The sequence below is a fragment of the Vicugna pacos genome, chromosome 7 (assembly GCF_048564905.1).
Source record: "Vicugna pacos chromosome 7, VicPac4, whole genome shotgun sequence".
Taxonomy (NCBI): Eukaryota; Metazoa; Chordata; class Mammalia; order Artiodactyla; family Camelidae; genus Vicugna; species Vicugna pacos.
The window spans coordinates 62,857,061-62,874,014 of record NC_132993.1 but is presented as its reverse complement, the minus strand read 5'-3'; the positions used below and the strand labels follow the sequence as shown (position 1 = coordinate 62,874,014).

Sequence of the window (16,954 nt, the reverse complement as noted above, 5' to 3'; positions counted from 1 at the left end):
TGTGTTCTGGGAAGCCTTTAAAATGAATTGATCATTATTTTCTCTTAAAATAATCAGCAAATCTGATGCATTTCTACATCTTACTAATAAAATTTTTAAATGATTAAAAAACAATTTTAATAACTAGTACTTTTATTTATAAAACTCATTTATGAACTTTTGTTTCCTAGGCTGAGAAAAAACACAAACGATTTCAGGAACTTGACAGATTTATGCACTATTACACAAGATTTAAAAATCATGAGCATAGCTATCAGGTATGTCCCAAATCATTTCAAATGTTCTGAATTATACTGTTGTGAATAAAGAAAGTGATACAATTATTTATTTCTATTCCTTTAGTTAGAACAACGCCTTCTTAAAACAGCCAAAGAAAAGATGGAGCAGTTGAGTAGAGCTCTCAAAGAAAGTAAGTTATAATATGTGTGATAATTAATATAAAATAGCCTTTCGTGCTTAAGTCACTTCATTGGTAGATTAAAACCCCTAAAGGAATACATTATCTCCACTAACTCATTTGGTAGTTTGGAGTTCTCTGAAGTCCAGAATGCAACTTGGCAGTTAAAGCCTCTGATTAGCTTTTCCACCTGGTTTACCTCGTCTCCTCCTCTTAATGCAGCCTATGCTGCTGGCAGATAAACACACATCATGCTTTTGCTTACTCTGTGCCAATGCTGATGCACTGCAATGTTGGGGAAATTGGATGGGCCAAAAAAGGCACCCTGACCTAGTCAGATTCACAAACCATTCAACTGTCATGTGACTGAATTCCCAAAGGTTCTTGAGGAAATTTAGCAGAGTGCCTAATGCAATGTTAAGATATCAGGTAGTTTCGGGAGAAATCATCTCACTAGTAAATAATAGACATTGGAATCTAAAAGCAAAGTCATAAGGTAAGGCTTACTTATAGATCCTAAAATGGAAGTTCAAAAATAACATTACTAAAAATGGATTGAGTACTAGTTGCATAATTAGAATATAATATCTCACAATGAATGCACAGAATACAGGTTCTGGCATGTTTGTTTTTAAAAGTCATATTTTTAAAATAATCACAGCTCGTATATAAAAGATTTTAAGCCTAAAACTGCAGTCAGTTATACTACTGTTTGCTCCATTTTGCTAACACTCTTTTCATGAGGCTAACTTCCTAATTAAGACAGTAACCATAAGTTAAATAAATTAGAGTGGGAGGAAAGGTGTTAATAGCAGCTTAGTCGCCTTGTTAATTATTAGTTCTTAGACCATAGTAATAACATAACTATACCAAGCCAGTATCAAATTCTTGCAGTATTGTTCACAGTAAAAAAAATTTTTTTTAAAAACCCTCACAGATTCCACAGTCTGTTCCATTAATGATGTATCCCTAACACTTAGGACAGTGCCCAACACATAGTAAATATAAAATAAATATTTGTAGATGTGAACTACTGCTTCTGTTCGACCTTTTGGAGGTTCTAGACAGCATAGTAAGTTATGAAAAAGAATTAAAAGATAGAAGAATTGGAAAGGAAGAAGCAAAATAATCATACTTCTCACACATGTAATGAGGAGGGAGGGTGTTTTGTTTTGTTTTGTTTTTCTTTTCTTTTTCTTTCTTTTCTTTTTTTTAACACCTTCTTAGTTCAAATACCTATGCTAGGATAGGTATTTTGTGATGATCTGTGTATCAGTGTGTTGCATTTTACACACAAATTACAGTACATATATATGTAATTTCTTTCTGCAAATGTGCAGAATAATCTTATTTTTAAAAGGACTTATGAATTTGGATTATATTGCTTAATTTGCATTTATTTGCAGTTAAGGAAAAAGCTAGAATACTGTCATGATATTTGAGGAAGGAACAGTCTCATATGTTAAAGCAGTTTCTTCTTCTCATCACTCTTCTTCCCTTTCTCTCTCTCCCTGAAGTTTTTTATTAACTAGCATTTAGTAAGCAACTTAGCAAGGCATTTGCTCTAATTCTTAATAAGCAAAACTCTGTTAGGGATAACTTGAAAAACTTAGTAAAGCATGGAACCCTTGAGTTGAATAAGGCTGGATTTGTTTACTCACAGGGTGAGAACCAAATCCAGGATCTGTGAATGTGTATGCATTCCTTGATGGCTGCCATCAGTGCTCCTGGACTCCTGCAGCACGTGCTTCATTTATAAATGCATACAAGTCATATAAATGCAAAATGCATGAGTGTTTTATGTAGGTTTTTCATCTAGTTCAAATAAATACTATCATACAGCTACTTCAAACAGTTTCTTCTTAGGGACCCTTGTTCTTTCTTTTTCCTTTTTTTAAAGAAAATTTAGTTGTTTAATTAATTTTATAATAGCATGTTTGCAAAAACATTTTTGTCACTGCGCCTGGTTTACTTTATAGCTGAAGGAGGCTGTCCAGATACCACTTTCATTGAAGATGCAGTTCACGTGCTCTTAAAAACTCGACGCATGCTCAAGTGTTCTTATCCATATGGATTTTTCTTAGAACCTAAAAGCACAAAGAAAGAAATTTTTGAACTCATGCAAGTAAGATATCTTTTTAAATTAAATTTAAATGCAGCTACTATGAGAAACCAAGTTTTACACTTAGTGATTAGTAAACAATTTTGTTTCCACTTTTTTAGAGTGATTTTTAAATAAAGGAAAAGTTAACCAGTAGTAAACTGAAATTTTCTTTATGTTTGAATTTGTCACTGTACAGCTTTGAATGAGTTTTGAGCTATGCAAACATTTCTTACCACATTTATTTCTTTAAACTGGTTAAAGTTGAAATCTGACCTAATTCTGATTATGTAATTAGGAATTTTATCTTCAAAAAAGAAACACACCACATTACATGCTAGATGGGAAAGTTGCTATTTACCAGTTCATTTTAAAAGTAGAACTGGAAAAGAGTACTTAAAAAAAACACATAAGCCAGCTGACATCACTATAACTGACCAGCTTTATTATACATACCTCACTTTTTGAAGCCACCAAACTTTCTCCTCTTGCTACAGTTTTCATGTCATCTCTTTGAACTGCTCTCTACTAATTTATATCTGAAATTTCCCAATGCTCAATATTCATTTTCTCCGTGAAGCCTTCCAGACCTAACCCCAAATCGCAAGAGTCTTGCCTTGCCTCACATTCCTTCGGCATTTATGTATAGTCTGTACCATGTAGTCATGCACTTGCATGTACAGTGCCCTAAAATTTATTAGTTCTTTTCACATAGACAAGTTATAAAATTTTTTTAGTAAGCTAGTAGATTCGTTCCTTTTTCGTAATCCGTATCAACTACATTGCTATAAATGCCTACCGAATGCATGCTATTTTCCTAAAATGTGCAAAGTAGAAACGTATGTTAAATAGGAAGTTATTACAAAATTTGAAATAATTTCTGACATCAAAAGAGTTAGATTTAACAAGATAGACACTGTAGTTGCTATTGAGTAACCCACCCAATCTATGATTTTTTTTTTCCCCTCATCATAGACAGACCTAGAAATGGTCACTGAAGACCTTGCCCAAAAAGTCAATAGGCCTTACCTTCGCACACCCCGCCACAAGATCATCAAGGCGGCATGCCTTGTACAGCAGAAGAGGCAAGAGTTCCTGGCTTCTGTGGCTCGGGGTGTTGCTCCTGCAGACTCACCAGAAGCTCCAAGACGCAGGTAAAAATGATACACACTGTGGAAATCACCCCAACACCAGCCACAAATGCCAGCAGGTTTAGTTTTTATCCAGCGAGGGTTCATATTCATGGAAGTTACTTATACCTAAAATATGGATAGCTGATAAAAGTATGTTAACTTCTTGTTGGTGCTGTTTTCCCCCAGTTCTATTTTCTATTTTTCTTGTTACTTTTTTGTCTGTCATTGTGTAGTAGTTTCTCAGACAAAATTAGGCTAGGTTAAACTTCACACTTCAGTGAATTCATAATTCACCATAACTCAACAAGTATTCTAATGCATCATTTCAAATATGTAATGTATATAATGTTGTGAAAATCGTAAACATCTTATGTAAAATTTGGAAGCCTTGCCAACTTGTTATGGTCATATTTGTATTTTCTGGTTAATAGGTTATGAAGAAATTAGAAATCTGATATTAGTAAAGTTATTTAAGTGATCCATGCAGTAAACAACACTTGAGATTTGGTTGTTTTATTTGGACACATACTATTTCTGTCATTATAAATTGAAGCGTATTTTCTTATTCCTATTAGTTATAAGCATTAGACATTCCTTGGGCCCCTATTTTTACATAAACACATAAAATAAAAATAGAAGCAATCATAAAATAATCTGGTATAGCATGGTGATTTTTATTTTTCTACCATTTTACACAAAGTACTTAGAATTTGAAAGAAATAATGAAAGAATCATTTTAATTATTATATTCAGGAGTTGATCGACTTTGGTTAAACAAGTTCCAAGCAGAGGAATTTAAAGTAATGTTCAAAGGGCAAGGGACTGATTGTTTGTACTTTGTAGTACTGATAATAAATCGAATGGTATGTCTAATTTCTTTGTAGCTTTGCTGGTGGAACATGGGATTGGGAATATTTAGGATTTGCATCACCTGAGGTAATTATTTTGGGGGGCTTTGGTTTGGTTTGGTTTGTTTAGTTATAATTTTTCTTAGTGCAGTCCTGCTTGCATTTGCACCCTCATCTATTCTAAATCCTACTGAGACTGTCAGCAATAATTTTTCTTTCTCTATAATAAAAATGCCTCAGCAGAGCCTGCATTTACCTATTATGGTATTGGATTGTCCTCACATTATTGAATGCATCTCCCCTCTTATTAGCAGTCAGAATTAAGGCCAATTTATAGTGTACATTTTTGAAAAATATCTTTAATTGGTTAACAGAAATGTAAATTTTACTTACTACAAATGCATTTCTATTTGTAATATTGCTTCAGTCTGAATCTGTTGAAATCCTAAATAGACCACATCTATTTTTTTTAAGTTATTGCAACAACCTGAGCAAATTGATTTATAATCAATTACTAAGGTAGAAAATTGACATCAGTATTTACACAGAAGGAATGCTTTGCTTAGTTGCTTTCTGCTTCTCTTTAAGATTTTCACACTCTTCTTGTTTTTGTTGTTGTTGTGGTTGATATACACCAGTTTAAAATACAGAAGGTTTAAAATACTAACACTGCAAATAGCAGTTGCAAATAAAAACAAGATGGAGTGAAAATCTTAATCACATCGCTATTTTCTAAGATTTAAATTGCCACTGTCACTGTTGAATGGTTTTAGCAGTTCTCTCCACTTCCTTGTTCTTTATACTACTGTATACCATTCTATGCTTATATTATGATTACCTTTTAAATTAATTCTTAAAAAGGGACAAGACAAACAATGAAACCTTTTGTTCATCATTTATAGCCCATATGATTACCTACAACTGAAAGGCAGTGGAATTATTACCCAGAAATGACTGTGGTTTATTTAAATCAGATACTTTCTCTTTTCAGCTGCTGAGGATACTTGCAATCACCTTGTGGCGTTTTGTATTGGTAGATAAATCCAAGAAAATATTGACTTGAGAAACAATTTGTGCTTTGAGCTCTAATATGGAAATTTTAAATTCACTTAAATTGAAAAATATATATATAAATGACATTTCTATTGTAAAACAAATTATTGGTCTTTTCTTTACTGATCCTGTGCTTTACTATTTCTATGTTATAATATATAATTTCAGCTTGGGGGATGTTATGGAAAATTTCCACCTAAAAGGAGGAACAAACAAGCCTCAGTTACCAAAAAAAACAGTAGAAAGATTTCAGTATTTCAAGGTAGAAATACAAATTAACAAAAATAAAGCCTTTACCAGTATATTCACAATCACATATGCATCATCTTGCGGCTTCTGGATCTGACAGTAACTTTAGGAATTTTGAAATATTTGTCCTTGGATATTGAGGGCCTGCTAATATGACTGACACAGATTCATTTAGTAAAATATATAAAGGCTTTTTACTTCACATGTAAATACTTATAAATAAAATTATTGAGCTCTTATTGTCCAGGGATTGAGAATTGTGAAAGCATAAATAACATTCTTAAATTTATTTTTTATGGTTAATATATTTCATAAGAATTATTTAACTCACTTTTACTTTTCTCTTCTTTAAAGTCTTTGGTACAGTGAAACACCAAGCTTTCATATAAACCTTATTGCAGGTCTAAAGAATTGCTACGCAGTACTAAACTTTAAAATTCTGCATATGTGCGACTATCAAATAACTGCCAAAATTATTTGTATAAAAATTAGCTCTTTGTCTTCATACAGACTCTGGGGGGAAAATATTGTCAAACTCCAGTAGACTTTTAGTTTGAATTTATATTTTTAATTCAAGTTACTTACATCTCATTCTTTTTAAACTAAATAGAATGAGTCATTGACAAGCATCAGTATTTGTTTTGTACCACTTTAAGAGCAGTGGAGCCCAAAGAAGAGCATGACTGGAAAGTCTGAGGGACACCAGAATTCAAGGTCTAGCCCTGTAACATACGGTCTAGTTAGGCTGTGTTCTTCCTTAATTTCTTATCTTTAAAATGTTGTTGATCTATATACCTCATGGAAATTCCAAAAGAGTGAAAGTGTCTGTTTAAGTCGTAGACAGATATTAGTGCTTAATAAGTGATGGCCATTATTATTTATGACAATATCCCAACTAAAGCCTTTTCATATGCTTACCTGAAGATTTTAGGAATCCTTGGAAATTTTCAGATAAGTTTAATTTTATGAGAATAATTTTTTTAAGCCTGTTACATCATGAGAGAATGCCATTTGAGTTTTCTGTTAGAATAATTATAAACATAACAAGTTTCTTTTTTTTTTTTTTTGATATCAAGAGTCAAAAATATTCATATGTTTTAATCCACTAATTCAGCTTTGAAAAACTTTTTTTTTTACATTTTTATTGATTCATAATCATTTTACAGTGTTGTGTCAAATTCCAGTGTTCAGTACAATTTTTCAGTCCATAACAAGTTTCTTTTGAAATTTTTTTAACCTATTTTGTTTTCTTCAGCTGGAAATATCTGTATTCTATGGTCAGTAATAGTTTATTTAATTTAGAATAACTTTGTACCATCATCAGATGTACAAAGTAAACAAATTCTCCCTAAAGATAAATCTTGAACTGAAATAACATTTTCTTGCCATCCTTGTCTCAGAAATGTGGTGGTCTTCAGTGGTCTAGTGAACCATGATGACACTTAACAGTCATCTGGTTTTGGGTCATGGGCCTCCAGAAAAAGAGGAAATGATACCCCACCTTAAAGAACCTGGATAATCCCTCTGGGCACTTGTAGTATCTTACACTCATTTGTCTCTAACCTGGTAGGATGCCTTCCACTCTTTAATTAGAGTCCAGTTGCTTACATCGATGAAGGAGTTTGAATAAATTTAACCAGAGTGGTATGATGTAAAGGTTTTATTGGGGCTATAAAACTCATCCTCATTTATTATAGTTACTTTTACAACATGAGCATACTGAATATTCTACAGTAACTGGATAATCATAAACCTGAGTGATTTTAGTGTTTTATCACTGAAAAGATTCTATAATGATTCTCAAAAATTAGCCTTTTTATGCTGGTGTCTTGCACGCTGGCCTATCTTCTAGTCTCTTTTGTCGCTAAGATCTGGAAAAGTACATTTGTACCCAGATAATGTACCAGGTTCTGCCTCTGGTAATAGCATACCCACTTCAAACTATTATCACAAATGTAAAATAGTCTCAGGGACATCTGCCTAAATCTGTGTCTTTCCCTTCTGCTAAATAGAAAATACTTCCTCCTGCCTGGGTTATAGCTAGCCCCACGTACTAGATAATATAGGAAGGAGGCCAAGTAACACCTTGTTTGAAAGCTAACCTCTTAATTCTTCTTTGACATGAATATGGTATATAGGAGTCCCAAAGAATACAGAATCCAAGAATCTGACAAGGACTTAACAGTGTTTGCTTCCCCCCCCCACCCCCACTGCTTGTATCACAGTCACTTTTTTAAAACCAGACCTCCAGGGAGAACCTAACTTATATTAGCAAAATCATTCTGTTATTAGTTATAATATTAGATAACAAGACCCAGGCATATGAAATAAGGCTCAGTTATGATCTAGCATTGGAGTTTGCAAGTATTCACAATGTATCCAGGCAATTATAATGGGACTATTTTAATTTTTTATTTTTCCATTTTACCTTTTCTTTCTGTTTCCTCAGCATGACAAAACCTGAAGTTTCTTTTTCTAAAGCCAAGTGATTTTATAATATGTATGTAAAATCACACATTTTTTTCCTGGAAAAAAGTGTTGTTTCTTTTATTTGCATTTAAAAATTTGCATGTACTCCTGTATTTTATAACCTTTGGTTTATGCAGGAATATGCTGAATTTCAGTATCGGAGGAGGCACAGACAACAGCGCCGTCGAGGAGACGTGCACAGTCTGCTCAGTAATCCTCCAGACCCTGATGAGCCAAGTGAAAGCACTTTAGGTGAGCTCTTGGGTTGGGTTCTTAGTTCTCTTAGTTTTCTTGCATTTATTCTTAAAACTGGCTAATCAAAATGTTTCTAAAAGAGTTTGTAATTTAGATCAACATGCCGATGCTTCTAATGTCACAGTATACAGAAAACCAGAGGGATTAAGAATGTGGGCTGTGGGGTCAGACAGACCTGAGTTCATGACCCCACCTCTGCTGAGCATCAGCATGAAAACTTTAGTCAAATCATTTAACCTCTCCGAGTTTTGGTCTCCTCATTCTAAAGAAGCAATAATAATAGTGTGACTTTGTGGGTCTATTGTAAACATTAAATGAGATAATGCATGTAAAGCCCTTACGTACTGATAGCACCTAGTGAGCACTCAATAAATTGTAGCTGTTGATTGCTCTTACTGTGTTCATGAAATATTTTTCTCCTAGCCTCAGTTCTCTTATCAACATTTTTAAAATTTCTGGTATTAGAGATAAATTGTTTTAATTATCAGCCTTTAAAGTTAAATTGTTAATTGAAAATCTTTAAACTACAGTCTCAGCAGATCTTTAATAAATCAGGTTACACGGACCTAAAAATTAGCTTTTCAGGCCATTGTAATTCTCAAATTCTTGAGTTTTGTTTTGTTTTGTTTTTCTTTTTCTTTTTTCCTTTTTTTATTGAAGTATAGTCAGGTTACAATGTTGTACAATTTCTGGTGTACAGCATAATGTTTCTGTCATACATACACATACATACTCATTTTCATATTCTTTTTCATTATAGGTTAAGACAAGATATTGAATATAGTTCCCTGTGCTGTACAGTAGAGACTTCTTGTTTATCTATCTTATGTATAGTAGTTAGTATCTGCAAATCTCGAACTCCCAGTTTCAAATTCTTGAGTTTTAAGAACTCTGGAAACTAAAACACTTTTGCTATTGCTTAAGGGGAAAAAAGAGCATTTGATAGCACTTGCATTTATGAATAGAACCATATAGAGTGCAAGAAAAATGTAAAGAACAATCATGGATTTCAAGTAATAGTATTAGATGCATATTGTTGCCTATGATGAGACAAATATGGATGCGAAATTTCTGAGAGGTTAGGTGAACATGTGGACACAAGTTTTCACCAGCACTCAAAGAGAAATCATCTATTTGAATAAAAAGATGTATGAATTTATATGACTGAATTATCTCTGGCACCACTTGCTTTGAAACAGATATCCCAGAAGGTGGCGGTGGCCGCAGGCCTGGCGCCTCCGTGGTAAGTTCCGCATCTATGAGCGCACTGCACAGCTCTTCCCTGCGAGACTACACCCCCGCCAGTCACTCTGAGAACCAGGACTCTCTTCAGGTAGCCTTCTTGTGCAGCCTCATTGCCCCTACTTTTTGCTCTTTCACTATTTAGCCAGGCTTCCTATTTTTACTTCTATTGCTTTTCTCTCTCTTTTTTCCATTCTGAAATCTTTGTTTCAGAGGTATACCACAGGGTAAGATTCCTCTATTTCAGATTTACCTTAAGTAATTTTTTTTCCCTCTGGCATGGACAAGGAGAAATTTAAAATAAGATTTGGGTACATAAGATACTTCTTCTAATGGAGATACTGTTAATTTTCTGCTTAGTAAAATAACGGTTGTAGACCTCAATGGGTTCAATCATTTTTCCTTTTAAATTTTACAGTAATTCTATTTTCTGTTGCCTTAGGCTCTGAGTTCCTTGGATGAAGACGATCCCAATATACTTCTTGCAATACAGTTATCTCTGCAAGAATCTGGGCTGGCCATCGATGAAAATAGAGACTTCCTCAGTAGTGAAGCATCCTTAGGAGCGATAGGCACCTCTTTACCTTCCAGGCTGGACTCAGACCCCAGGAGCACAGATAGCCCTCGGGCTGCATTGAGCAGCTCTGAGCTGTTGGAACTTGGTGACGGCCTTATGAGATTAGGAGCCGAAAGTGACCCATTTTCAGCTGACACCCTGAGTTCACACCCTCTCAGTGAAGCAAGAAGTGAATTCTGTCCCTCATCCAGTGACCCTGACTCAGCTGGCCAGGAAGCCAACATCAGTGACAATCTTCTTGGGAATATCATGGCTTGGTTTCATGACATGAACCCTCAGAGTATTGCCCTGATTCCTCCAGCAGCTCCAGAAATCAGCGCCGATTCCCAGCTCCCCTGTGTCAAAGATGGGTCAGAAGGTGTGAGGGATGTGGAACTGATGCAACCAGAAGATTCAGTGTTTGAAGATGCTGTGGTCAGTGAAGGTAGAGGAACCCAAATAGAAGAAGAAAATCCTTTGGGAGAAAATATTCTGGCTGGGGAAGCAGTATCTCAGGCTGGCGATGGTAGTAATGAGACAGCCAACGAGGGGCATGGTTCCAGTGTTTCGAGTCAAACACCTCAAACCTCAAGTGACTGGCTTGAACAAGTACATTTAGTGTGAACTGCACACCTCGGGGCTCTAAATGAATCACAGGTACAGATGGTATGCTAGTGAAGTATGCTTTATAGAGACTTGACCCGCTTAATTCCAACTAATTACAAACCACTGACATTAGGATTGAATACAGAGGAGTTCCTTTGAATGGTAGCTTCATTTCTGATTTTAACCTTACAGGGAATTTCTTTTGTATTTAATTGGGTAGCTTTTCCCGTTTTGCTGACAAACAGAAGAGTGGGAGAGAGAAAAACACAAATGAAATAAATAGGCTAGATTCGACGTTAAGAAAACGCAGTCATCTGTTTAGCCAAAGGTCGGCAATACTTAAATTGAACATTTAAATTAAAGGCTTACTCTCTAATCTTTGGGTGGTTTTTCCTTTAAAAAGAAAAATGTTTTCTTCATTTTAGAAGTTATTTTGGGCAGATCTAATAGCATTTTATTCCTCAGTCTCTGTGCTCTTCCGTAACTTCCTTCCTTCTTGTCTGAGCAATGTGAATTGAGTTATCCAAGGCTTCCCCTTAGTGCTGCATCTGCCACAGTGTAATTGGTTTTAATTTTCACATGAATCAGAGATTTCTTTTCATGTCTATTTACAGTCCACTTGTGCCAAACTCTGACTCGTGTGCTGACTAACAAGGCGTTTAGGTGTGCGGTGTCCTGGAGGATTCCAGAGCAGTTTCAGCCTTCCCGGGAGTAAAAGGTGCCACTTGGTAGCAGTGATATTCCAGAATTTAATGGGCTTTTGTTGCCATGGAGACTGCATTTAAATAAATGTAGCCTGTAGCTTAAGTTAACTAAACCTAATGCTGCTGTTAAAAACAGTTTATTTTAATATTAAAATACAGTTGATTAGCAACAGCGGTGCTGTATTTTAAGAGACACTTTATTGGAAGTGCAATCATAGTTCTTTGTTTTCACAATTTTACAGTGCATTCTGATTACTAATGGGTGCAATTACTTTCAATGGTAAGTGTTTTATAAAATAGAAAAAAAGTGAAGTTTTCATGAGTTATAGTAAATCCTACGATTATCAAGAAACTCAATAAAACATCCTGCGCAACATGTTACTGTGCCTTTGCCTAACCTAAATGGATAGTTGCCAGTTAAATAAGTGAGTAATTCACATTTCAGTGTCTCTTCTAAAGTAACTATGCTATGAATTGCAAAGACCTCCATAAAACCACCCATGGCCTTGCCTTTACAGTAAATATAACAACTAAGTGTTCAATCGGTTTGTTTGCCTAAATCGCAAATGCTGACGTGTGTGTTCTATTGCACAATACTCATTTGCTGTGTGATTACTGTTTAGTGTTAAAAAAAAAAAATCCCTAGTTATCAGTGTCTTACTGTGAAGAAAATACTGGTCTTAGTTGTAATTAAGATACAGTGGTACAGTGTGTAATTAAAACTAGACTAAACTGTTGGAATGGCTGTTTTACTTACATATTATCAAAACTAGCATAACATAAGCAAAATAGATATGCAACACTCCATTTAGTGTTTTGCCAGATTCTTACCAGAAATCTACAGATACCAAAATTTCAGTACCGAGTGTGTATAGGCAAGTCCTGGGCTGGGTAAAAGGTTATATTAGTATTGATATCCACATCAGTTGTCATTATGGTTTTTGATTACCTTTTTTTTCCAAACCCTACTATTGAAATTTTCTTGTACTTTGAATTCATACGGCTATGGTATTATATTAGCATATTTAATATTCCCTGGGTTCCTTTAGGATAAACTGAGTGGAAATTGCTCCTAAGCCATGGATATCAAAAGTCCACATTAGTTTATATTTCCCCAATTATCAGAAATGTTGCTGTCAACCCCTATTAAAATTAGTTGGGGAAAATATTACCTTTATCTGCAGTGTATTACTGTATATTAAGCTAAAATAGTCCATTAAAGGATTTTTTTACAAATTTATTTTGGATTAAAAATATCCACTCCAATCAGTTTTTAAACCAAGCTGTAATTTTTCAATAGAAAGAGTCTTTGTATCTCATTGAGGCACCTTGCAAAGCTGCAGTAAGGTGAGAAAGAATGTGCTGTGTGAGGAGGTATCACCGTGGGTTCTGGTTCCTCACACCTTGTGCAGTAAGTACCCTGCGTTCTGTGGTGTTCTCTCCTGAGCAAGAAAATGATCATTATCCAGTTTGTATTTCCTTGGTACATATTTTAAAAACACAGTCATTGACTTTACAATTCAGAAATAAAGTTTGGCAAAGCCTATTTTGTAAACAAGTTAATTTTATAATGTAAAAAGAAAAAAGTTACTCTAACCTTGACTTGTTATTTGCACTTTCATAGTCTATACTTGATACATTCCCACTTTATATACAGTAGGATTCTACAAACGTGTAGATGTTTGGCCAAATGAATGCTGTTATAATAATATGTAAAATTATTTGATTAAACATTTATTACTTAAACTACCTTACTTTTGTCTCATTACATTATAGATTTTGTTTAACCAAGTCAGAAAGCTGATTTTCTTCAAATTAAATTCCCAGATGGGATTAATTTGGTTCTTACATGTAATAGATAGTGCCTAATATTTTTTTTACACAAGCCCACTTACTGAGCATTTTATACCCCAAGATAAGCCCAAAACACTGCTTGGCAATGTCTTAAAACACTGACTTCAGTGCTCATAATTTTAATCACTGTAGCTTTCAGAAGAAAAGTGTTACGATTTTTTCCTTGAAAATAGAAACATACAGAAAAAGATAGAATTTTAGGATATTTTTTGTGAAATTGCTTAGGATAGGAAGATTTTTTATTCTATATTAATAGAAACACCTGCATCTCCATCATTTTTTTATTCTGTCCCATCCGAGTTACCAGAACATCCCTTGGCATCTGAACTTCAGTGCACCAACCCAGGTTGCAGCCTACCAGCTGGTGCTTCACAGGGTGTGCCGTGATAGCCTCTGAGAGTCATCATTTTGTTTGTGCCCTTCATTACATGGATTTGAACCTTAACGCCAATGTCAATGTGGAATTATGCTGAATTATTCTTTAAAATGTGGTTATTTGTTACCCCTGTTATCATTTTTGTTCAAAAGTCCTCAAATATTGTTGCTTACCTGTTACGAATTTATATCTGAGACGTATTGAAGTTCAGTCATAATTCTAAAAGTTTAGTTAGTAAATCTCTAACAAGTAAAATCTTGGAATCTAAATATTACATGATAATGTAGATTTTGGTTTGTTTTTTTAAGCTGAAATTAAAACTCCATGGGAAAAAAATGTTCACGTGCTTGGCTCTTGGGCTGAGTACTAGTTGTACGTCAGCCCTGGGCTGTGGGCATGATTACTGGGTCGTCACCTTTGCAACGGTATGTTACTGCCTTGTCGGTTGTTACCATCTTCTCTCTAGAGTAGTAGATTTCTTTCTAGAAAGATGTAAGTGGCTCTGTCTAGATTAGTACGTGACTGTCTTTATTTTAGAAACTAGGAGTAGTCATACTTCTTTAAGAAAGATGGACCAGGAAAGTTTCCTTTAGCTCTCTGTTGCACTTCGGACTGACAGGTAGCTGACAAAGTGGTGGCCAAGGCTTTGAAGGAATTATTCTTCTTCACTCTTTAAAACTTTAGTTTAAAAATATTCCTGATCGGCTGTATATCATCTCTTAGCCAGCCTTTGCACAAGGGCTTAGCCTGCATGAGGCATCAGTTCACAGACAGGCTGAGCAAGAGCTTCGTGAAGGAATGAACAAAACACAGTATAGAAAAGGATAATTATCGGATGAGGCAGTCTAGTTCTCGAGCCTTGGCACACATCTTGCTGAGTGTGCCAAGACTGCAAGGCCTGACAGGGATTTTGCCTGGGCCACTCTCAGGATGTACACAGCTAGTAACCTTGAGGCTGAGGAGCAGACTTGCTGATAAGCACTGGATTCCTCATACTCTGTTCCTCAACTGTGACACAAATGCACTGCATGCTTGACATTAACTCGGCCCATTGTGTTGCCCCTGTGGAATGGAGACAAGAGAAGCCGATATGAATACGCTGACGTTTATTCTGCATGCTGGCCGTGAATGAGAAAATCCTTTGCCTGTAACCTAGGATCTCGTGTCTGCTGTCAGCATCCATGAAACTGACAGGCTAACTTTTACTGGCTTGTAAATATGGTAAAATCAAATCCCAGACCCAAGAATTTTGGCAGCAAGGATGGAATGCTAAGAGAGACATCATTTTCTGGAAGAGAAACCACGGGCCAGGTTCTGGAATAGAAGACTCCCTGGAATCTATCTGGCAGTAAATGCTCTCACCCAAGTGATAAACAAGAGGTGGGGGAGTAAGGGTTCCCACTGTCCTGCCTTTTACTGAAGAGGAGTTGAACTAATGTTTACAGGCTTAAGGATAAGAGCTAGAGTTGAAACAAGCTGTCCAAATGGTGCCTGCATTGTGGCTAACTCCTACAGGCAGACCAGAAGGAAAGTTTTCATGAGAAGGAGTCAGCAGTTCTGTGGATGCACCTGAAAGGCAGTGTGGCTGTGGCTGCTGAGATTCAGGGAGCCCCGAATGTGAAAAAAATGGCATCAGCAATAAGAACCGTACTCTTTGAGAGCTTTGAGTGGACCAAAAACATGAGAAGTTCATGTAGGCTGCAAAGAGTCACAGCAAAAGGGACTGCAAAGCCTTGCCTACAAATGCAGATGAGGCCACCTCAAGCCCTGGCCCCTGACCCCTGACAAAGCCAGCAGTGAGAACGAGGCGCTGGGTGTGAGACAGAAGGTGCCAAGGACTGCAGGTAAAGACCAAGTGTGCATGAAGAAACTCCTGGGCCCTGCTCTCTGGATGCTGACAGCCCTGGAGCAAGGTGCTAAAGAACAGAAAAGGCCAACAACTGTCTCTCCCTGCAGCCCCATCCCCCCCCCCACCCACCTCTTGGGCTCTTTACCCTCTCTGTTGGAGCGACAGGGTGACCTGGCATCTATTTGCCACCTGCTGTAGCTCCTGACTCACACGCATCTGAGACTGTTCGGCCATGAAAAAAGAATTTGAACACACCCCATAGTGGAGAAGGGAGGCTTCCCTTGTTAGTGGAGACCTTTGGGTGATGGAATGTAATGTGGCTCCCAATACCGAATGTCTAATGAAATTGATGTGTGCCCACAAGTACCTGTCTCATGATTGTCAGTGGGGCTTCTCATTTGAGGGACTGCCACATGTAGAGGTAAGAGCGGGACATAAATCACTCCCCATCCTGCCTGCTCGTCCCCTCTCTGGTGATCCAGCAGAAACAGCAGAGAAATCCGGAAGGAGAAAGTGAAATCATTCCTTTTTTAAAAGGTTTGGAGGCAGCCCAAATACTCAGGCCGTTTCCCAGCACAACATTGCCACCTGCCGGATGCAGCTACCAAGTGCACCCATTTAGGAGAAAGGCAGCTTTAAACTGGCTCCTAGGCTCTTGAAACTGAATGCCTGACCCACGGAGGCCTTGGGACTCACTAGTGTGACATCTCCACTTATGGGTGGGTTACCTGGAACTGGAGAATTAACATGGGCCCAGTAGGCCTTGCAAATCAAACAAACGGTGTATTAGAGAGTGTGGCTAGCCTGACTGTAGCAGTAAGTTACTTTTACATGAAAAATTGATAACTACCCCTTTGGGGGATATTTTATGCACAACTTCACCCTGAAGCAAAGCCACCGGCTTAATGGGAGCCTCAGTCCACAGAATGCCCAGGCTTGCTTCAGCTGCTTGGCAGCAGCTTCTACCAATGCCCAGCAACATTTTCTTGTAGCTATTAAGATTTAGAAATATTCTAGAAACATGGAAAGGTAAAGGAACTAAAACTACTTTGAAAAAGAAAAATAAAGTAGGGGAAATCATTTTACCCAGCTTCAAGACTACATTAATAAAGACTGTGATACTGGTGGAAGGGTAGACACATAGATAGAACACAACAGAGAATAATAACCACCCCCTAAAAAAAATCATCAATTGATTTTGACAAAGGTGCAAAAGTAATTCAGTGGAGGAAGGATAATCTTTTTAATAAATGGTGCTGGAA

The 16,954-nt window shown here is 36.4% G+C and overlaps 1 protein-coding gene across 8 annotated transcripts in view; it reads left to right on the top strand.

The window, feature by feature from the left end:
• Positions 1-13,363, top strand: part of ANKIB1 (ankyrin repeat and IBR domain containing 1) — a 203,964-nt gene extending 190,601 nt beyond the window's left edge. For 6 of the 8 annotated variants that reach the window (XM_031679668.2, XM_072965006.1, XM_072965009.1 and 3 more), the window contains 8 exons: positions 171-257; positions 343-409; positions 2,377-2,522; positions 3,474-3,652; positions 4,516-4,567; positions 8,388-8,502; positions 9,705-9,838; positions 10,190-13,363. In XM_031679668.2, coding sequence (XP_031535528.1) covers positions 171-257; positions 343-409; positions 2,377-2,522; positions 3,474-3,652; positions 4,516-4,567; positions 8,388-8,502; positions 9,705-9,838; positions 10,190-10,927 — 1,518 coding nt within the window. In that variant the 3' untranslated portion in view covers positions 10,928-13,363. The remainder of the gene's footprint in view (positions 1-170; positions 258-342; positions 410-2,376; positions 2,523-3,473; positions 3,653-4,515; positions 4,568-8,387; positions 8,503-9,704; positions 9,839-10,189) is intronic. The other 2 variants (XM_031679670.2, XM_015242061.3) reach the window with 2 other exon arrangements.
• The last annotated feature ends 3,591 nt before the right edge of the window (positions 13,364-16,954 follow it).